This window comes from Melozone crissalis, unplaced genomic scaffold (assembly GCF_028551555.1).
Source record: "Melozone crissalis strain CALT ecotype California unplaced genomic scaffold, PUWL_Pcris_2 ptg000016l_1, whole genome shotgun sequence".
Classification (NCBI taxonomy): domain Eukaryota; kingdom Metazoa; phylum Chordata; class Aves; order Passeriformes; family Passerellidae; genus Melozone; species Melozone crissalis.
In genome coordinates this window covers 52771886-52794292 of record NW_026535794.1, presented here as the reverse complement: position 1 = coordinate 52794292, position 22407 = coordinate 52771886, and the positions used below count along the sequence as shown (strand labels likewise).

Here is a 22407-nt window from a genome sequence, read left to right as displayed (position 1 = left end):
TGCTTCTGTGCTACTTTGCATGGCCTTAGTGATGTTGCACAAAACAGAGGTAAGACTCACTTCCCTCAGGCTTATCTCAGTGAGTGTTTGTAGTTTTGAGATGTTGGGTCCCACTTATTGCACTGGGGAGGAACACTGGTGCTGGTTGATGGATTTCTTTGGACTTACTCCATTGTTTGTTTTGCTGCTAAATTTTGCAAGAATATTTGGGTATTCTTCTTTTTTCTTTTGTTTTGTTTGGGGGTTTTTTTGTTAATTGCTAATGCAGGAAATCTGCAGCAGAAGCACAGAAAGCTCAAGAGCAGAGAGGCGATGGTACGATGATATATTGGTATAGCATAAATAATCCTCTTCAACTATTTGCCTTTCTCAGCTCATTTTGTGTGCCATGCAGGGCTCATCTCCCTTGGTAAGAGGAGCCACTTGTGCTGGCTGTCAGTGGGGAAGAGCCTGTAGCAGTCAGTGGCAGCCGCCATCCCCCTTGTCCCAGTTCAGAGGGGGCCAGGGTGGGTGCTGCTGTGATGTGAGAGGCATTCCTTAGAAACAGAATGTGAGCTGAAAGACATCTCCTGAACTTCTCACCAGCTCTCTTTGCTTTCACACAGCAAATTAGGAAGCGGTGGAGAAAATGCTTTTGGATACTTTTGCATCACTTACAATATGACTTTTTTTCAGTATGACAGGAACCAAAGTTTCTGAAAAGCCTTGAAAATGCCTCTGAAATCTTTTTTATTAAAGCTTTAACTCACTGATTTTAAGAAAAAGGTGTGAAAGGCATGCAGAGCAGTTTGTGGTTTGGGCTTCCTACCTCATCGTTTTTGTACTTGAAAGATTATTATGGCTGTTATCTTCTTGTAAAGGTTTGAGAGAAGAAGTAAACTTTTATATATTCATCTGGGCTCTCAGATGAGAATTCTCTATTCTGCTCTTACCTGGTTTGTAACAGTTCTGAAAAACACCTAATTTACTTTTCTCCCTGAACAGCTGCAGATTTTGGTGTGTGAGCAAAATAAGGGTAATAAAAAGCCGCAGCAGGGATGCAAACACAGCAATTTTTCTCTTAGCTACGTGTGTAAGCAGAGGTTCCAGAGCATACATTTAATGGCTGTTTCTTTTGGTGTATTAGCCACTGAACCCTTGACCTGGACCAACTGGCTGGTTGCTATGGCAGCCGGCTGCACAGTAACACGTTTTGTTCTTGGGTTGAAATCGTCTTGCTTCTCTTAAGTGTTCATTTTGAGGAGATCAGAAGAAACTAGGAAATTCTTTTTTCAAAGGAGAGGCAAAAATATTAATGTTCAGCTCCCTGAGGATCTGCAGAGAGGCATTCTTTGTTCCCTCAAGAAGGTAGTCTTTCCCCACTTTGTTGAAGCAGAGGTCAGCAGCTCACCAGCAAAAAAAAAAAAAAGAAAAAAAAAAGTAGTTTTTGGAAGCAACATGACTGTAGGAGGTTCAGTTTGTTTGCTCTACAACTCCAACTCCCAATCCCGCTGAAGGCAATGGGAAAATATTAACAGCTTAACACTCCACTAACCTTGAGAATTTCTGAACTTAAAGTAAGCTCCTGAACAGCTCTTTTCAAGCTGGACTTGTGAGAGACTGGAAAGATTGATGTCTTGAGATGTTTTGGGCTGCATGTGTGTGGAGGAAGGGGCAGTGCCCTGCCCTGTACACCCCCACCCTGGAGCCTGTATCCCAGCCTGGCAGTGGCTGCCAATCCCTGGCACAGCACAGGCAAGGCTCCACCCCACCTCTGGAGCCCCCAGCTCAGCTCCTGAGTGGCCAAATGACCAGAAGTCCCACCTGGGGGAAGGGCCCAGGAAGGTCAAGGGGTATTTAAGACCCAACACAAGGCAGTCGGATATCTTGGCTGTACTGCTGGAACCCAGGAGCTGGTAGCTATGTTTGGTTTTTTCTATATCTTTTCTGGTTTTCTTTCTTTCTCACTCTCTCTTCTAATTCCCTCTTACTGGACTTTGAAGTAACTTAAAATTGAACTGTCTTTGAGTTTGAAGGTTGAATGAGCCAAGTTAATGCTTTAAAAGGTGTTATCTGTTGATTGAATGTTGCGCTAAACTTGCCAAATTTGTCTGATTTTCTAAAGTTGCCAGTAAAATGTTTTTGTTGTTTTGACCTCTTGAGAGTATCTTGGTATTTCTCCTGTGCATCTAACTCAGAGTACATGAATGACCATAAACCCTTTCAAAAGTCTCAATGATCATGGTTGCTTGGAGCCTTAAAATACTAAAAGAACTTCTTGCTGTGATAGAGGCCAAACACTGTGGCAGGGGCATGGGAGGTTAAAGGGTTGCCAGCCATGGGGGCAGTCAGAACTCAGCATGGAGAGCCGTGCTGAGTGCAACTGAGTGACCTTCTGGGCTCCTTCCAGCTGAGGTCATTCTGCAAGTCTGTCTCTTTTTTCTCTTTGGCCACAGAGAAAAGCAAATGTGATGGAGAGCCCATACCAGGACTTTGCCTGTGGGTGGTACTGAAAGTGAGTTTTGTGTTTACATTGTCCTCCTTTACCACACCCCCCCTCCCCCTGCACCTCAGCCCTACACACTTCTCTTCCCTGGTGAATAGTGTCATCATGCCATACCTCAAATACTTGGTAATAAAATGTCACTGTAATTCCCCTAGAGAACTCTTTGATATATCACTAATTTATTTTCTTAGACTAAACATGCTGCTACACTAAACCTGCTGCTCTGTGTTTTACCTTTGTATCTTTTTGGCATATGTAAAATGAGTGGCATTCAGCACAATAGGCAGGAGCTTAAAGGAAAACCAAATACAGACATGGCATGTGATTGGAGGGGGGATCTTTTTTCCTTTGTGCCAGCAGCTGTCAACCTCTTGCACTGCCAAAACAGTCCCTTATGGCTTTGTTGCTGCATTGTGATCCTGTCAGACAAGAGGCACAAGGAGGAGTTAAGGGGGTTGTCCACTTACCCATCTCAATCTCAGAAAGATGTGAAGGGCTGCAGCCAAGCAGTGTAAACAATCTGAAGAGTTCACTCAAGTGAAGGGATTGGCAGTGGCAGGAAGAAGACTGAAACAAGAAACAGAGATTGAAGGGATGCTTTCATGAGATGGAAGGAACAAAAAATGAAGATCTATCTGATCTGACTCATTTTAGACCATTTTCCTGTAAATCTTCAATTAATTTACAAAGTGTTTGTAGTCCTCAGGGTGCTGGAACAGTGCAGGTTTGAAAGGTTTCATCAGTTGTCAAGTGCTTCTGCAGATCAACAGCAAATCATAAGACCAACAGAAGAATTCATTGCCAGAGGCCCAGAGCCTAGCCAGTGAGTGCAATACCTGTCTCACCCTCCATACCATGCACTTGTGTCAACAATTGCATTTGCGAGATGTAAATCTTAAAGAGATGCCTGCTTGTCATTAAAGAGATGGCAGAGCTTTCTTTGGGCATGGAGATGTCAAGCAAGCATCTTGATCAGCTTTGGTGGCTGGTTACAGCTTGGCTTTGTAGGCTGTGCTGGTGGTTATGTGGGGAACTCAAAGATGCTCCCTGCTTCCTGTCCCAAAGTATTCCATGCTGCTGAGAATCACTGGGACTGTCTGTGTGGCACCATGCTGCAGGAAGTCAGCAGCATTTATATAAAGCTCTGCTGGGGTTGCAGAACCTTTTGGCTCTGTTCCAGCTTGGAAGTGGTGCTATAAATAGAAGAATGTCTCACTTTTGAAGTCTGCCTTCTATTCACGGAAAGGAAGAACTTTGCTGGAGCTGTGATTTAATAGCTGTTAAATACTCATCTCAAGACCAGTCCTATGACAGGCTGAACTGCTGGATCCCATTTCAATGGGATGTGAGTGAGCTCAGTAGCCTATAGCATCACATCTGTTAGCTGGTTGCTGACACCTGAATAAGGTTTGGTGCTATGACAGCAAGAGTTCAAGAGTATCCATTCTCACACCTTCCTTCCCAGTTGCACTTGTCCCTGTTACATGAAAAAAAAAAGCTGCCTTTTTTTTTCCTTTTGGACAGATTAGCAAAATGTTTGGGACAGTGGTGGTTGGAGTTGGAATTGCTGGCTTAGCACGAATTCGAGACTTGATGAATCCGATGCCTTCCAGCCCTTCTGAGCACCTGAAACTCATTGGATTTGTATCCAGGTTAGAAATTTCATCTTACCATGTCTAATATCTATATTGCAATATTTTTTCTTCTTTTTCAAGCCAAGAAGGGAAAATTTGTGCAAATATGCCTGTCATTCTGAGTGGCAGCTCAGAAGAGAGTGCAGAAAGATTTGCAAGAGGGAACAAATAGGTTACTCTAGTGAGAGATCTTTCAGAAATTACTAAAATAAAAACTGAGAGACGTTTTTGCTGTAGAATCTGTGTGATAACAAGAAATTGTCTGACTGGAATTTCCTGTAGATTTAAGGTTGTGCAGACAATAAGTGCACTAATGATCTCGTGTGTGCATGGCACTTCTAGAAATGTTAAAAAAGTAAGTTTTGTAGAGTTTTAAGAAGTTCTTTTGCAAAAACATGTTTTAATGCCCCCAATACTCCAATTTCATAAAGAAATTAGTATTTTTTTTAAACCAGGTATCGAACCTGTAATTATCTGAAGAAAATGCCATTATTTGTTACATGCAGTAAGGTTGCTTTTTATCCCTCTTATGCCTCTTAAGAACAACAGTTTTTCTCACTAGTTTGGAATGGTGGAAATTTAGTGTGGACCTTCCTCTGAGCGTTCCTGCTGGACTGTCTGACACATTACAGTGGAACATAAAAGTTTGAAACAGTTAGGCAGGACCTTTAATGGATCTCACCCTGTGAATGTATTTTTCCAGCTATATCTAAATTGTGCAGCATTGTTTGAGACAGAAAGGACTGATCAGGTCACCCACTTTATATTCCTGCCAAATACATTTATGGTTCTCTGATGCCTCTGTCAGTGCTACAGGTAACCTTGAAGAGCACTGAAGATAGGGTTTCTGCCACTGGTTTTTTGTGGGAAACAATGCTGTTAAAATGCATGATTCACAGAAATCTTCCTTGCATCCCCATCACACACAATTACCACCTGTCTTTGCTTTCAAGTCCTGCTTGTAGCCTGCTTTCTTGCCCCCTGTCACCTCTCCTAACACTGTTCCAGCCAGTAGTAATGCAAAGGGCTTTTGGAGGGGTTGTGTTTTTCATTTTCAGCTGGAGCTGTGCTCAGCTTACTGCCCAAGAGAGCTTTCCCCTTAGCACTGGCATGCTGTGTGTGTTGCAAGGTAAGCCATCACAGCCAAGCATCTGCTTTGTCCCTCTCCTGCTTGTCTGTACTTGTAGTTGTGTGCATCCCTGCCATCTCCAGTGCTTTTGTCCACATTGTCCAGGATGGTGGGGAGAAGTTCTCCCCTAGGAGCACTGTCCTCTTTCAAGTCACTCTTTTACATCTCTTTGGTAATAATGCTTATTCAAAACCAACACACCAACACCAAAAAGAACTTGGCAGTTCAATAGCAGGCCAGTTTCTGGACTGATACCACTGCCTGCACACTGGTCTGTGGGATTTCTGGGCTGTTCAGATGGTCTGGGGAAAAGCCCAAAGATGGCCTTGGGCCCCCGGGTTCGAAAGGACGAGAGGAAGCTTCAGATTTGTTCTCGGTCTCGGTGTTTATTAATTGCTTATCTAAAAGATTTTCTCTTGGCCTGACAGAGTTCTGCTCAGCAGTCAGCCATGGGCACACACTGAAAGCCCCTGGGGCGGTCACCTATCTTTATACCCGGAGTTACGTATACAATATTTATCATTTTTCTCCAATACCCTCTACCCTTATTAACCAGTGTTCCCCTAGTAAGGTCCAATCCTGGAGTGCCAACATCACCACAGAAGATGGAGGCCCAGAGGAAGAAGAAGAAGGAGAAGGGCACGCCCCAATCCCTCCATCTTGCCTCTCTAGACCCCCCTGTACAGGGATCTTAAACCCTGTATCTCACACTCCAATTAACTTGTCCCTTCACCATTCACCCCAGTGAAATCCTCCCGTCCTCATACTGATGTCATCTCCCATGTGGGATCAAAGTCCAGCCACCAGACATCTCTGGCAGCATTCCAGGACTCCCGAGCCCCCCAGGGGGGGTCTGGTTCACCCTGCGCCCCAGTTCTGAAAGACTGAGATCCCACATCTCCCCCTTCTGTTTGCACCAAAAGACCTTTTTTTGCTTTTATGTGAAAACCCCCCAAAGTCCTCAGTTTCTTTTCATTTCTCTTCTGGGTCGTTTTTCGCAGCCCGAGTCTCGACTTCTGTCTGAGTACTCGTCTCTTTGTTTCTTGGATCAGCATTCTCGTGTTCTCGCGTTCGGAATGGCTTCACGTGCCGTGCCGACACCCACTTCAGACCTCGATCTGTGGAGATACAAGCGAAACCCTTTCCCCAAGTGATTAGTCTGAAAGGGCCCTCTATTTGTCCGGTCTCTGGGTTCCTGATCAAAACTAAAGGATTTTCCCTTAGCTTTGCCTGTGTGTTGTTTAGAAAATGTCTCACGATCGGTGGATCAGATGGATAATCCCTTTGTTGTGTTAACATTGTCTTCTTCGAGGTGCTTTTCTTTTTATATATTGTTGGAAAAAATTGCTGCATTGTTGCAGTCTCGCCACGAGATGGCGCTGTGGCTTCGCCGAGCCGACCCGGCATGTCGTGCACTTCTGCCCTCCTGCCACTAGGTGGCGCTGTCACCGGCCTCCCTGGCTCGGATGACGGTGCAATCTCGACTACCCCACTTCCTCTTCCGGCTCGGCGTCTCCCATGAAGGGAAGGAACTGAAACTCCGAGGCTCGGGACCAAAGGCGCCAGATCTGGAGACGGAGTGGAGCCCTGGGACGTAGAATCCCTAGCACGGCCCCTCCTCACCCGCGACGTCACAGGGGACCGGGCTCGGGCCCGCCCGCGTCTTACTCTCTGCGCGTGCGTACTCTCTGAGCTACTTCCGGTGTCCCCCAAGGTGACGTCATCATCGTCTCCCCCCTGTTTCACCTCCGAGGTTCCCGCCCCTCGGTCTGTCCCGGAATCCGACCCCTCCTCCTCTGACGTTGTGTTCGCCTCTGCCGCCGGCACCCTGGCTCTACCCGCGATTCGAGCTGACCGTCGCACCGGCTCTGACGTCACACCCGCGCGCCTCCTGCGTCCCACCGCGGCGGCCCTCTGAGGCTGCAAATTTTCCCTCAGCCCGCCTTCCGCGTTCGCGTGTGAGTCTACACCCCGGTTTTTGCGAGTTTCGCCCTCCGCGCGCGTGTCCTCATCCTCACCCGCGCTGCTCGCGTTTGCCGCCGCCGCCGCGTCGCCGCTTTCACCGCGAACAGGCCCCCCCCCCGATCCTTTATCTTCCTGCTCCCCCCCTTCTGCTCCTGACTCCTCCACACTCTCTGGAGTTTCAGGACGCCCTTGGGGTTTGTTGCATTTTTTGATCGGGGGTTTTAATATTTTTTCCCGCTCTCTTTTTTCGAGAGCCCTTTCCCCCTGGCCTTTCAAAGCCAGAGCAATTTTTTTTCCGGAGCTCTGCCGCTCCGCCCCCTCCTCTGAGGGTACCGCAGCTTCTCGCTGCTTTTCCAGTTTTTTAGACTGGACTGAAATACCTTGTAACATGATTCTTGCCGGCGAGAGTAGCTTTAACGCTGTCTCATCTTTTTTTGTTGCTAAAATATATAAATGCCTATTAATCTCTTGCCAAAACCCGACTTCGAACAAAAGATATGTTTCTGCAAGTGGGTAATTGAGCCTTGCCCATAATAACAGCTGTTTTAATTCTTTCTTTGGGATCCCTTCTGTATATAATTCTGCTACACTTTGTAAGGTGGATAAGATTTCCCGTTGTTCTTGGGAGAGTGTTGCCCCCATAATTTTATAATTTTATTTTGGCCTTCTTACCGAATCCGTCGTCAGCGTGGTCTGGAGGCCCTTGTTCTCCGTCCAGCAGATTACGAGGGATGGATCAGAGGCGCCTTTCTGGTCCCAGTCCAGGCCGCTCTGCTACGAGCTGTCTTCAGCAGAAGCTGAGAGATGGGATTTCTCAGTGACTGCTGGTTTTTGCAGCTTCTCCCGGCCGGTTTTTTCTTTTTCTTCTTTCTTTCTTCAGGCTTCCCTCCTCTGGAGTTATCAGTGCTGTTCTCTTGGCTCTTCAGCTCTTCAGGGCTTTCCCCCCCCCCCGAAAGGTTTGGTGGGAGATAGCCCGCACAGCGGACGCCAATTGTGGGATTTCTGGGCTGTTCAGATGGTCTGGGGAAAAGCCCAAAGATGGCCTTGGGCCCCCGGGTTCGAAAGGACGAGAGGAAGCTTCAGATTTGTTCTCGGTCTCGGTGTTTATTAATTGCTTATCTAAAAGATTTTCTCTTGGCCTGACAGAGTTCTGCTCAGCAGTCAGCCATGGGCACACACTGAAAGCCCCTGGGGCGGTCACCTATCTTTATACCCGGAGTTACGTATACAATATTTATCATTTTTCTCCAATACCCTCTACCCTTATTAACCAGTGTTCCCCTAGTAAGGTCCAATCCTGGAGTGCCAACATCACCACAGAAGATGGAGGCCCAGAGGAAGAAGAAGAAGGAGAAGGGCACGCCCCAATCCCTCCATCTTGCCTCTCTAGACCCCCCTGTACAGGGATCTTAAACCCTGTATCTCACACTCCAATTAACTTGTCCCTTCACCATTCACCCCAGTGAAATCCTCCCGTCCTCATACTGATGTCATCTCCCATGTGGGATCAAAGTCCAGCCACCAGACATCTCTGGCAGCATTCCAGGACTCCCGAGCCCCCCAGGGGGGGTCTGGTTCACCCTGCGCCCCAGTTCTGAAAGACTGAGATCCCACACTGGTCCATTTTTTTTGGTTCTCTTCTCCATTCCACTTTTGTCTGTAAGTGCTCATGCTCTTCCTGGATAAAAAATTGGTTGTTATACCGTGGTTGAACTCAGTGAGACAGTGGTCCATGGGAGCAATTTTTAAGTACTGCTATGCAACATGTGCTTGGGAAGAATGGACTGTGACAGTTATGATCTGGTTGTATTTATGCTAAATGTACAGGAGAAGTTTTGGCAATATTAATGAGGCTAAGCAGATTAGCCTGGAAGATGCTCTGAAAAACAAAGACATCCATGCAGCCTTCATCAGCACAGAGAACAAAAGCCATGAAGAAACCATCAGGTATTTTGGAGGGTTTTCTCCCTGTTCTTTTTCCCCTTTCCCCTCTATTTTAGAAACACAGAGGAGCTGTGTAAAGCTGTTGCAGGAGAGGATATGAACACTGAGGAAAGACTGCCAGACTAGAAGCCTGAAGTGAATGATAGTGAGTTCCCTAGAGCACCAATAAGCCCTGGAAGAGAGTAGGATTTAAGATGCATTAATTTCCCAAGTAATTCCATTTCTGCACCTCTAGGCCTGTGCTTGATGGACAGGCAGCTTAAAACAGGATTTAAAGCCTTTCCTTACAGATTATATTGTGGAAGGGTAGTCCAGTGCCCCACTCCAACTGCTTACATGTCGGTAAGTCAGAAATTGCAATGCTTAATGCTGTAGCATTTTAGCAACTTGATGTAGGTGAGTGAGGGAATTCTGTGCCAAAAGAAGAATTAAAACCCCACTCCCCTGCTGTTTAAGTGCATGATGTAGCCACCACACCATCATTCCTAGGAAAGTTACCATTTGTTTCTGTTACTCCATGTTGTGCGTTGTCTCCATGTGAAGCTGGCTGTGGGAATGAGAAGCAGCTTGCATGGTGAGAGAGGATTAGGATGATATTCTTTTTAATGGCTGATCCTTTATCCCTTTCAGAACGTTCTTAGAAGCTGGGAAACATGTCCTTGTTGAGTACCCCATGGCTTTGTCTGCTAAGGCAGCCCATGAGCTCTGGGAGATGGCTGAGCAGAAAGGTAACACATTTGTTCTCAAGCATGTAAGCAGTTTTACCTGTTGGGTAGCACCAAAGGCACTAACTCAAAGGCAAGTCTCCAGCCTACTTTTAGTCATCACATGCAAGGGAGTATGACTGTCCCAGAGATGTGCCAGTCTAGGATGTAAAACTTGTGCCAACAGAGGAACAAACACACAAACTTCAATGCTAGGAGTAGGGTATGTTTGCCCTCACAAAAACTCTAGCCTCTATTTGTGACACTTAGAATGCAGTTAAAGAGGAAAACTTCTGTCACTGTGATAGCTGCACTCATCAAGTGCTTTACTATTGAACTTGTGCAATTCCCTGTCCTCTCTCTCCCTGGAAATGAAACTGCAGACAGCTCTCCCAGCTTCCAGCATTTGTGATGTGCTGGCTCACACAGCTGCTCATGCTACTTTAGGCTAGCAAGGCATTCCTGTCTGAAGGACAGCTTTTCTATAAGGAAAATCTCTTTATTTCCAGAAAGTGTGTGGTCCCATCCCAGTGGTGCAAAGGGTCAGAAGCTGGCAGTCAGCTGGGGCCAGTGGGGATGAATGGGGCTGCAAGGGGAAGAGCAGTGCTGGGCAGAAGTGGAGTGCAAATCATTTGGACAAGCTGCACTTTTTATACCACTGCTTCTTAAAGATCTCCTTTGTGACTTTTGTCCTGAAACACTGGAGGTGTAGGATTTCTACTTTGCTGTTTCCCTGTACCAACACCAGTTACTGCCTTGTTGCTCAGCAAATGGTTTCCCATTGAGCAGAATTTATGGCTTTTTTTTTTTTTGAAGCAGCAGCAGCAGTTACTGTCAGCAATCTACAATGATTCTCCTGGAAATCTTCCAGAAAAACACATACTGAATGAAGGACACATTTAACTTGTAGTGGATAACCTCTATTTCAAAGTAGCCCAATTCATTACAGTTGGAGTTACTTAACATATTGTTCCAATCTGGGTCTGAGCATTATGCTATTTTTCCCCTTTCTTTTTCTTTCCTACTGGCCTGGGAGGAAAAATGCAGAACAAGGAAATGTGAGGGGAAAGAGGCCAAGAATTAATCCATCCTTTACTGTGAAGACTCAAATTTCAGCCTTAGCTGGGTGCTGGCTTTCATTACAGAGTTTCTGTTAAACATAGTGGCTGCTGTTCCTGCAGTCTCTGTATTGGTTGTCTCCTGAAAATCCTTAACCCAAATTGATGCTTCAGCTCAGGGCCCGTGTTTCCATGTTTGATTTTCTTCCTGACATCACTTTGTGAGCCATGCATGATTATTTCTGTGTAAGTTCCCGCTGGTTGCTAGTGAAGCCTTTACTGTTCAGACATGACTTTGATTCACACAGAAAACTTGTATTTAATCTGTCCTGATTTTTTTTTTTGTGGTTTTTGTCTTGTTTTGTTATTTCAATGGCAGGTAAAGTACTCCATGTGGAGCATATTGAACTTCTTACTGAAGAGTACAAGCAGCTAAAAAAAGAGGTGGCTGGTAAAGACCTGGTGAAGGGAACATTGCATTTCACAGGTCAGTAGCTCTGAACAAATCAAAAGTCCATCTGGATTTGTTCCCCAGGGATACCAGTGCTGCCAGACTTCATTCAGTCCTTTCACACAGGACTGTCTATAAACTGAGTAGAGACACAGGTGCTGGTTTTGGATAATTCCCTTGTTGAATCCACATACACCCTTCTGTCCTCAACACGTCCTGAAGGGTTTGTTGTATATGTACTTTGTGCAGCCTTCTCTGCCACAGCTTGTCAACTGATCCATTTCGACATTAAATGTGTTTATTGACTTTCCTACTCAGTCCATCCACTGACCTTTCTACACCCTGATCTTTAAGCCTGCAACACTGCAGTTTCTTCATCCTTTCCTATGCAGAAGACATTATTTTGTTTCCTGTTCCTCAAGAGTTTCTATTCCACCAGGCAGTGTCCTTGATGAAAACAAATCAGGATTCCCAGCTTTCAGTGGAATTGCCCGTCTGACGTGGCTCATTGACCTCTTTGGAGACCTCACTGTTACCTCTGCCACCAGAGAGAAGCAGAAGGATAAGAATTATTCCAGAATGACTGTTCACTTTCAGACAGCAAACAAAAAGTGAGTAATGTCTGTGGCAGCACGTGAGCCAGGCTCCTCATCATCTGCAGGACTTCTGCCTGCAGGAGTTCTGCATTCTCTTCTCCTCTTGTGGAAACAGAATGGGTGGAGACTGGCATGAAAATGTACATATCTTTTAAAGATGCATTTTATAATATTGAGTTTGATCTCCCTTTTTTATGTGGTGACAATATCCTTCCTGTCCACTAGGATATTTTTAATAGCCTTGCTAAAAAGTCGTATATTAGAACTATCAAGTAAGTCCCCAGTATTTAATTCTGTCGCATGACTACTCAGCTTGGTCCAGAGAGTGGTAAAAACTCTCAGGTTTGGTCATTCTGGGTCATCTGTGCAAAGTTCATGTCCTTTCAAATAAGTTGAAGTTACTTACAACATCAGTTTAAAGCAACCAGATACAATTTGAGAATTATCTGATATGAAAAGGTAAAGAGAAATTATCCAGTGGTGATAGAACTCCTGGTTCTTTTTTTTTCTTTCTTTTTTGATTGCAGATATGCTGATAGACCTCTTAAGAAACCCAAACCTAGCCCAGCTTTTTAGATAAATATGCAGTTAAAGTAGTAACCTGAAGGACTAGCTATTTAAGGAGTGAATAATCAGGACTCCTTTAAACTCCTAACTTCACCACAGGTCTGGTTAAGCATTTCATCAGCCACTCTACAAACCCATTGCAGTTTATCATGGGATTATCATCTTGTTTTAGCAATCTTCCTCTCTCTTTAAATAAAACAGCATTTCCAATTCCTTTTGAAATGCACTTGTGAGAGGACAGAACTCTGTATACAAGCTCTGTTTACCCTCTTAGCAATTTGCTAGTAACATAAGTAGCTGTGAAGATCTAGATAGGGTGAGATTTTGAACTAAATCCAGCAGATGGAACTAGCGGGTGGTTTAAACATTTCCCTGGCTGTCCTGTCTCCTGGGTAGTCCTTAGCTGCTATGTATGATATTTGCTGCATACAGAACAGGTTCTGGATTGCCTTTTTTTTTTCCTGCTCCTCTGCACTAACCAATATTTGCTTCTCTTGGCCACTACTATTTGTATGGATCAGTGTCTTCTCACCATAAGTGTTTTAATAACTTCAGGGACAGTCAGTTTTATGCCCGTGGGATAATTTAGGGTGGGTGGAAAATTACATAGCGTTCCTGTATTGTGTTCAGTGCTGGGGCCATATTTCCTGCTGACCTTCCCCCACTGACGTCAGGGGAGTTACTGCTGTAGAGAATTTGGCCCACTCTCTGTCAAGTGAAGTTATGGCCCAGCAGTAATGGTGGTGGTGTTACAGATCTAATTTTTCCAACCTTTATTTTGCTGAAGGATGGGAAAGGTCTGTACCTTTCATGAGAGCTATCCCATCCTTTTTTGAAAGACATAATACAGTAACCTTGAGAAATCAGGTTAATTCATCCTATTTTCTGCCTTGGAAAATACAGCAGGTGCAGAATGCAGGAGCCTGTGTTCTGCTTGTTAAGCAGGGATTTGTGTAAAGGGTATAGTCTGTCTCCAGTGCACAGCCCACCCTCGCTGCCTGTCTGGCTCTGGGTGGATTTTGGAGGTGTGTGTTAATGCCTGCACCCAGCTATTTGAGAGATGACCTCTGCCTCTGTTGTGTGTCCAAGACAGCTGAGCTGACAGCCTCTCTGTGATACAACATTGAGCAATCCAGGAAGAGCCAAGCCTCTACTGGCAGTGCGTCTGGTCTGGGACTGCAGTTCCTGTCCCAGGATTGCAAAGCTTGGATTCAGTAAATGTCAGAAATCAATTTTTAGTGCAAGCTGGAGAGATAATGATTTGGGCAGCATTTCTTTTAATGTTAACTAGGGGTAGGGTTCAATTGTCTAATTCTTATCCAAGCTGAGGGAGCCTCTCATTGACTTAACAATAAATTAAAAATATTGGCATTTTCAAAGAGTTAAAAGGAAAATGTTTAAAAGAAGTTGAAGACATTTCCTAAACATATACTGACAAGAAACATTTGAAGTTATGTTTTTATGGAGAGCTAAGCTTACAGAGTCTAATAAAATATCTTCCAATTGAACATTCATAGAAAATGATGTCACAGATGCTTTCTGCAGAAGTCGCTGTATAAAATTTTAAGCTGAGTGGACCCAGAATTCTTTCAAGCATGAAACCAGCTTAATTCCTCTGGCAGTACAAAGAGTGTTGTCTTCATATTGGTTTGTTGAGCTGTTGCAGTCCAGCGAGGTTCACTCATTATTTGAGGAAAAAGGAGTTAGAAAAGCAAAAAAAGTTTTTCACTTTTTTGGTGTAGCTGAGAAAATGTTACCAGTTTACATTTTGGAAAGACAAAATGGCCATAGAAAGTCAGGGAGTTTTCTTTGCTGCAGACCATTTGCTTTGCAGTCAGTATAAAGGTGGTTTGTTAGTGCTTGATTAAATTTTCTTTTTCTTCAACTACCCAACATATGTAACCCAGCTTTATTCAGATATCAAAAATTTGGATTTGTTGCTTGTAAGTAACGCTCCTGACACTTCTAAATAACTAAATGTATCTGTAGCTAGATAATACTTTGCTACAAATCTTTAATGAAAGTGGATAAATTGTCTATGAAAAAAGCTACAGCCCTTCACAATTTTCTGATAAAAAATACAAATCTGTTTCTTAAGCTACAAAATTGCTTAAATAATGTGCGGGCTTGCAACATACTTATCTTTATAGCAAAACAAGAGTCTTATTTCAGAGCAGAAGTTGTTGTTAATTAAAAATGGATACATTTTGCTAACAAATCAAGTAGAATCAACTTCTCTTTGGGAATGTGACTAAAAATCCAATTGCAGAAGAAGATAAATCTATTAGTAAATCCAACATTTTCCTCCTTGCTGATCTAAATCAGTCATTCTAATCACTTGGAATAAATTATGCCCGCTCTGCATGCTTGTGCTTCTGGTTCAGTGGCTTCCCAAGCTAGAGCAGAAGGCATACACTTGAGCCTGATCACTGGTGTGCATCTGCTCTGGATCACCCCAAGGAGGTGATCCTGCACTGACAGGGCCTGCTTTGGATCATATCAAGAGCTCTTTGCTATTACATGATAGAAATCTTTGCCTGTGCCTGCCCAATGGTTTCTTCATGTCTACCCACCTGAGATAAAGCAGCTTTGAGTAACAGTGGCCTGAACCCTCTGTGACTCTTTACTATCATAGGAATATGAAACCAGCTCTGTCAAGTCAGAGCAAAGCCCAGCTTGCTCAGCAGCCTGCCTCTGACCCAGATCAATGGCCTTTACCTCAGGGAAGTAGGATGGGAACACGAAAACACTGAGCAGTACGCCCCCCAAACACCCTTCTGGCTTGCAGTGACATGCAGTCCTGGGACTTCCTAAAACACATGGTGCCTTTGCATTTATTAGTCTTCTGAGATTTTTTGGGGGGGCATTTTTGCAGGCTGTGATTTGGGTATTTTTTCCCCCTCCACTTGTTTCATTCTGTTCAGTCAGGTTCATCTGGCCATGCTTAATTTGTAGGGAAGTGGTGGAGATGTGGAAGTACAGGTGAGCAAAGAATAATTGATATAATGATTTAAATATAGAAACTGAATCCAAGACCATAAAAGATAAGATGTGCAGAAACATTAAGCTGAGCATTCTGCAGAATGTGTTCAGGGCAGATTGACAAGGACTTTGTTTCCAGATCTAATGATACCAAAGATTTAATGGGCAGGACTTGGAGACAGAATTTATTCTTCCAGGCTATTGATGCCTTCATAATTTGTGAGTGGCAGACTAAAGTAGGCCATAAAGGACTGTGGAAGGGCCATCAATAACCAAGTAAGAAAAATAATGTGCATCCTCTAAACACAGGCAGTAGTGAGTGCTGATGAATGAGCTGCAGGAAGGCAATGGTGCGGCTCAGGCAGCTGACAAAAGACCAGGGAGCATTGTGACTGTGGTTGATGTTGAGGGCCATTCCTCAAAGGCATTGCAGTGTTGGGTCTAGGAGTCTGTTAAGACCCCTGAAGTGGCACAGCATGTCCTGTGGCTCCTTTCCCTCAGCCAAGAGGGGAGGTTGGGAAGGAAGGTGTGAGCTATGCAAGTCAATAGCCAATACCACCAGGCTTGCTTTGGAAACTGTGCTATCGTGTTGGTGTAAGACAGGACTCTGCTCTGATTAAGAAAGGCCTGCTTGAGAGTCTGTGTAGGTATAATTTTAGGATCAGCACAATGCTCCCAGTGATGAGAATGAAAGATTTTAAAAGTTCAGAGAGCATGGACACATGTGTTTGTGTCAGTGAATTTGTTCACTGGGGTTCAGCTCGCATAGTAGCACCTGGGTCATCATTATGTACACGTGTGACTTAAATCTGTTCTTGCTGGAGGCATAACTAGACTTTGAGGGCCTTTTGAGTTTAGCTGTGGCTGAATTATGTACTAAATATTTGGATATTTAACTGCACTTTTCATCCAAGTCCACAAACAAACAGCCCACAAACTTCCCTCTTCCTTACGATGTGGCTTGATGTTGCTTGCTTCACTTTGTGCATAGGGAAAACAAAGCTGGACAGAGCTTAGATGGCGGGCTGAAAGTCATGGCATGAAACAGTGGCAGAGTTAAGACTATTACCCACTGTTGAGCTCTATAACCACAAAGCATGTTAGTCAGGACACATTGCCTAAGTATGCAATAATTGATATTCAAAAGTGTTGCATTTATCAGAGTATTTTCTGTAAATACTAAGAAAACAACACAAATTAAGAATCGTTGATTTAATTTCTTAATTAATACTTTTTCTCTGCTCCTTCCCACTAGACCCTTGACTTGGATTGAAGAAAGAGGACCAGGGATGAGACGTGAAAAGAAAATCAACTTCTGTTTCACAAGTGGTTGCCTGGAGAATTTCCCTGAAGCCCCAAGGTCTTCTGTGGGCCTTTTCATGCAGGATCAGAACCTCTTTGCCAAGAAACTGCTGGGCCAGGTCTCCAAGGAGGAGCTGGCGGCTGAGAAATGGCGAATTTTGCGGTGTCTTGACCTTGCCGAGGTGATCCAACAGTACTGTGAGGAGCCAGAGAAAATCTATTCCTGAGACTGCTCTTAGGCAAGGAAGAACATGGCAGACAGAAAAGCTGTAGGGCTAGAACTCACTGTTGTCATCAAGCAGTTGCTATTTCTGTTTCATTACCTTCTTTTTGAGTACTTGTGATTCCTAGGCTCTCCAGGTGTTCTGGGAGAGTCTGGGCTATGCCCTGTGCCTTCTGGTTTGCACCAGAGCAAAGCAATTCCCCTGCTCTGATGCATCCCTGTCCTTTCAGGTAGTTAGGAACATAGCAACAGCAAGCTTTGCTGTGATTCAGCTGGGAATATCCCCGACAGTAGATCCTGCAGGACTGTAAATACTATATATAATTCTCTCTCCCAGGGTCCGTCCCCCCATTCCAGATATGTCTGGAAATGAACATGTCTCAATAGTATTCATGTACTATTTTTGACAATGAAGTTCCAGTTCAGTTTTCCACCTCTTTACTTGAAATACAGAACTTGTGCCACCACAGTCTTGACCTTTTCTTCCAATTGCCCTGAATAGTTCTGTGTGTTTGCTCTAATTAGTAGTCTTGCCTGTTAGGTATTGGGAGGGGGTGGTTTGTGTGTTTTTTGGGTTATTTGGGGTGGCTGGTTTTCACACTAGAGGTCAACTATGGTCAAATTAAATCTGTGTTGGTATCAAACCAGAATAGAAGAAGAATCTTGTCTCTTGATAGAGAGATGTTGATTTCATTCAGTTTCTCTGGTGCCCTGTGCCAACATAGAAATCTTTTCCCAGCAGAGATGAGAAACATGCATTGAACTAATGCATTGCCTGCCTGCTCTCTACTGAACCTAAATATTTTTGGTTTTGTACTGGAAGCAGCATATTATTCTCTTTCATTTGTGTTCTAATTTGGCGTGGGAGTGGATCATAGCAAAAAATAATAAATATCTTGCATTTAAGAAAAGAAAATCGCTAATGCACTCCTGGAAACAGAGAAATTTGGAATAGTGATAAATTTAGAATAGCATTGTAGAAATCAGCAATTTGCAGATACATCCATGTGTTTATGTCGTGGTTTAACCCCAGCTGGCAGCTAAGTACCAGGCAGCTGCTTGCTTGTTGTACTTCAGTGAGATGGGGGAGAGACTCAGGTAATAGTGAGGGGGGAAAAAATGTGGGTTGGGATGATGACACTTTAACAGATAAAGCAAAAGCTGCACGTGCAAGAAGAGCAAAAGAGGGAATTCATTCAGTGCTTCTGATGGGCAGGCAGGTGTTCAGCCACTCCCAGGAAATCAGAGCTACATCAAACACCGCAGCTACCTGGGAAAACAAGCACCATCACTCTGAATGTCTCCCCTTCATTCTCCTTCCCCAGCTTTATATGCCAAAAGGTATGGAATATTGCTTTGTGGTCAGCTGTCCTGGCTGTGCCCACTCCCGAGTTCTTGTGCACCCCCAGCCTTCTTGTTGGTACGATGGGGTGAGAAGCACGAAAGGCCTTGAGGCTGTGCAAACACAGCTTAGCAATAACTAAACCATCTCTGTGTTATTAACATCCAGCAAAATCCAAAGCACAGCCCCATGTTAGCTGCTCTGATTCAAATTAGCTCTACCCCAGCCAAAACCAGCCCAGGTTATAGCATATGACACCTGTGGGAATGGGTCTTTAGCATTTTTAGTGTAGTCACAGGATCACATATGAAAACATTATCGTTTCCCTAAAGAAACATTTTAGTTTTAGAAGCCTAAGCACTGCACAGTGCTATTAACAATTCCTCTGGTTGCCTTCTACTTTCCACTTAGAGCATCTGCTGGTGCTGTATTAATATAGAAGCCAACTTCAGTCTGTGCAATTGTTCTTTCAAACCAAAATAGTATTTTTTTTCTATTTTATTATTTGGGCAACTTTTTAATAAGGGAGCTTATATATTGTGAATGTATACATAATTGCAGCTAATCAATATTGACAGTTAAGTCTTTGTTTGAGTAAATGTTCATTCAGGAGTTGGATACAATTCAGTCTGCTGGAAACAAGAAAGAAAGATCTGTACAATTTTCTCCCAAATCAGTCAGATTTTAGCAATGACTGGAGCTTGATGTGTGAACGAATTCTGCATGTGACATTTGTTTAAATCTACCCTATCTATTAAAATCAATGAAAATTCTTGTGTTGCCTTCAGTGGATTGAGAGCCATGTGAGTTGGCAGCAGATTTCTGCAGGCAGATGCTGTGCTTGTCCACCCAAATGGGTACCTTACTGAGCATTCACAGGGTGCTGCTGTGTTGGATATGGCATGGGCAGATCTGATGCTCTATGAGGGAGAAAAGTGGATTTTTGGCAAAACACAAACAAAAATTGGGATTGGAATGAATTAGAATCTTCTGTGTGTGTCTGCCAGGTATGACAGCCAGTGAAAGTTCCTGTTCCTTGACAAACTCCTGATCTGTGAATATGGGGTGAATGCCACTTGTTTACATGCTAACTCATAATGGTAGCTGGGGAGAGAGGGAAAAGGGAAAGGAGATTGACACATCTCTAGGCATCAGAATTAGTCAGCACATCTCCCTGAGCATGCTCTGCAATTGCTGGTGAGAGCAGTGTTTCCCTAGGAAACAAATTCATGGGAGCTGTGTAGAGCAGCAGTATAATATTGTGCAGTGAATTGTCCTCTGGAGAAGCTTGCTTCTGTAGAGAGCACCTGGGGAAATCAGCTGGTTAATTTGAGCTAGGGAAGGCAGATGCCTAGAGCTTGGATATCCCACACTGTCCTTCATTCCCCTGCCATTCCTTCCAGCTGACCTGCTTACCTACTGCTGCCTGTCCTGCTCCTGGGAGCCTGCATCCTTTAAATGGCTTTTCCTTCTGCCCTGTGAATTTGCCAAGGTACCGTGGTTGTTTGTATATGGGAGCTACTGGATGTCTAGTTCCAAATATATGTATTGTTTAACCAGATGTTAAACTCACCAATAAAATACTGGAGCTGGTAATCATTCTTTTTTGTTCCCTTTGTGCTTCATTAGCAGTTCCCATTGCCTGTGCTGAAAGTGGCTCTGTTGCAACTGGTGTTTTTCCCATTTTACTCCTCAAGGCCTGAAATCCTGCCAGGGTCTACAGGCTGTGATAACATCCCAAAGACCTCAGTTACCTCCTTCTCCTATTTCAAAGTTCTGAATACAGGTGTGGTAGGATTTGTGACCTTACTTCACCTCATGAGCTCTCCCACAAAATTCCTGAACCCAGACAGTTTCAGAGATACAGAGGTATGGGAAGGCAAGTATAAGATATGACATGAGCAGTTAAATTCCATTCTTTAGATACAGCTGATTTTCTACTCATTCTGCTGGAAATCACCCTACTCCTGTGGAACACTCTAGGATTCCTTTGCAGGAACCTTGTTAACTGCCTGGTGCTGTGAGTTTTCCTGGAAAGTGCTATGATGCACAATGCTCCCACGTGGAGGAGAGATGTTCCTTTCCTGACAGAGGCTGGAGACTGACTCTGGCAGATGAGAGGTGTGGAATCACTAACTGCAGCAAGCTAGATGAAACCTGGAAACAGTGGTTTGATCCAAAGCCCTTCTCAGAGGGCTAGAGGTCATGGGAATGGAAAATTTCCAAAAAGCAAAGAAACTAGATATTGGCATGAGGAGCTGGAAAGCTGTGCAAGAAGTTCTGGCTGAGATGGAGAGATGAGTATCATTCTGGGATCAACCTGAGAGCTTGTTCTGGGGGTCCTGGGAACAGGGTCTGATTTAACTTTGTGATTACTTAGGGTTATCAGGAACAGTACAGGAACATGGGAGGTGGGATCAGGGGGAGGGCAAAGAGTACCAGGGGGCCCCACAGGAGCTGCTTGAGCTGGGATTATTTATGAGGAGGATGCCATTGGAACCTTCCCCTGAGCAGATCAGAGGGACAAGGAAGGGGGAAGACCAGGGCTGGCAGCTGTGCAGACTGGGGCTGCTTTTCAAATGGTCCTACTGCATCAAAACCAGCTTTTTAAAAGGAATAGCATGTTCAGAATGGCATCTAAGTGAAACTGCAGGGCTGAGTTGGGATTGCAGCTCCTCTAGCAGTGTGCAGAGGGGTCAAGGTGGTAAAGACTGAAGTGTACATCTATTTTCAGCTGCCATTCAAGATGCTGGACTCCTTCAGGTGGGCAGTATGATCCAGGGCCTTGGACATCCTCCTGGTTTGCAGGTGAGTGATGCACCAAAGGGAAACTGGCAGCACTCTGTGCTGATGTAATTCATGCAGCAGCACTTACTGCTCCCTGAGGCATGTGATGTGCTCTGTGCAACAGTAATAAAACACAACACCAGGAAGCTAAGGATCTCCAGTAAAATAATAACCCCAGTTTTTGACAGAGATAGAGAGATATTTGGTTAGCTTTAAGTGCTGTAAGCTGCTATTTGTAGAGGCTGAATTAAATAAAGTTACAGGACTCTGTTGGGAAACCCATGAGAATTTTTGTTTAAAGAAGGGATGTAGCAGAGGTATTATCAGTAGCAGACTTCATCCCTAATCCAGAAGAACCAAGCCCTGAGATGGGAAAACAGAAGATGTCCATGCAGTACAATTTGGTTCAATACAAAACACTGGAGCCACTCTGGCTGAGCTATCTCTGTTAGCACAAGGGCTGGCTTGCAATGTAATTTCATCTGACCAGATGTGCACAGCTTCTCAGCAGAGCTGAGTGGCCCAAGTGCAGCACTGGGCTAACTCACCAGGCCAGGGAAACACACCCACAGCTCACCTGAAGCACTCCTTTGGCTCCTGGCCGTAGCAGCATCAGCAGTAACTTCCTCCAGTTTACACTTCTGGGCTGCAAAGGGAACTGAATCACAGCTCCCAACCTGTGCTTTCTGCATTCTTGCTGAGCCAACCTGAGTAAAACAGACAGCTTTTCTCTCACCCTTGAACATGACATAAGTGACAGGGCTGCTGCATTGTGATGGCAACCAAGCTGCAGGGACCATTGTGGTGGTACCAGTTACAAAGCCCCAGGTTTAGTGCTTGGCTTCCACATCTTGGCAATAAACACACCTTACTGGAGGCCAGCTGCATGCAGGTCAATAAGCAGAGAAATTTAAAACTAATAATTTAAATAAAATTACCATCATCAGAAGATCTGAATAGTAGCCTGCAGAAATGCATGCTAGAACTTATAAAAATAAATGTATCCTGATCTAATAAAAATCACTTCATCTAGGTTACTACTTCAAAAAGCTTTTCTAAAACTTCTTACTCAGGGAATCTTAGATCATGTTGTGTGTGAGCTGCCTTTCTGATTTAGCTGCTGCTGCTGTTACAACCTGCCTTCTGGAGCTCCTATTTACCACACCTGGTGTACTGTGCCATCCTGCCTGACCTCCAGTGAGTCAACCCTTTTCCCTGATAAAAGTCAACCTACAAGG

General features: G+C 44.4%; 1 protein-coding gene across 1 annotated transcript in view; it reads left to right on the top strand.

Moving 5' to 3' along the window:
* BLVRA (biliverdin reductase A) overlaps positions 1–18237 on the top strand; it is a 30756-nt gene extending 12519 nt beyond the window's left edge. The window contains exons 2-7 of the mRNA XM_054273743.1: positions 4010–4137; positions 9041–9160; positions 9788–9885; positions 11299–11406; positions 11810–11981; positions 16771–18237. Coding sequence (XP_054129718.1) covers positions 4019–4137; positions 9041–9160; positions 9788–9885; positions 11299–11406; positions 11810–11981; positions 16771–17044 — 891 coding nt within the window. The 5' untranslated portion in view covers positions 4010–4018 and the 3' untranslated portion in view covers positions 17045–18237. The remainder of the gene's footprint in view (positions 1–4009; positions 4138–9040; positions 9161–9787; positions 9886–11298; positions 11407–11809; positions 11982–16770) is intronic.
* Positions 18238–22407: the final 4170 nt, after the last annotated feature.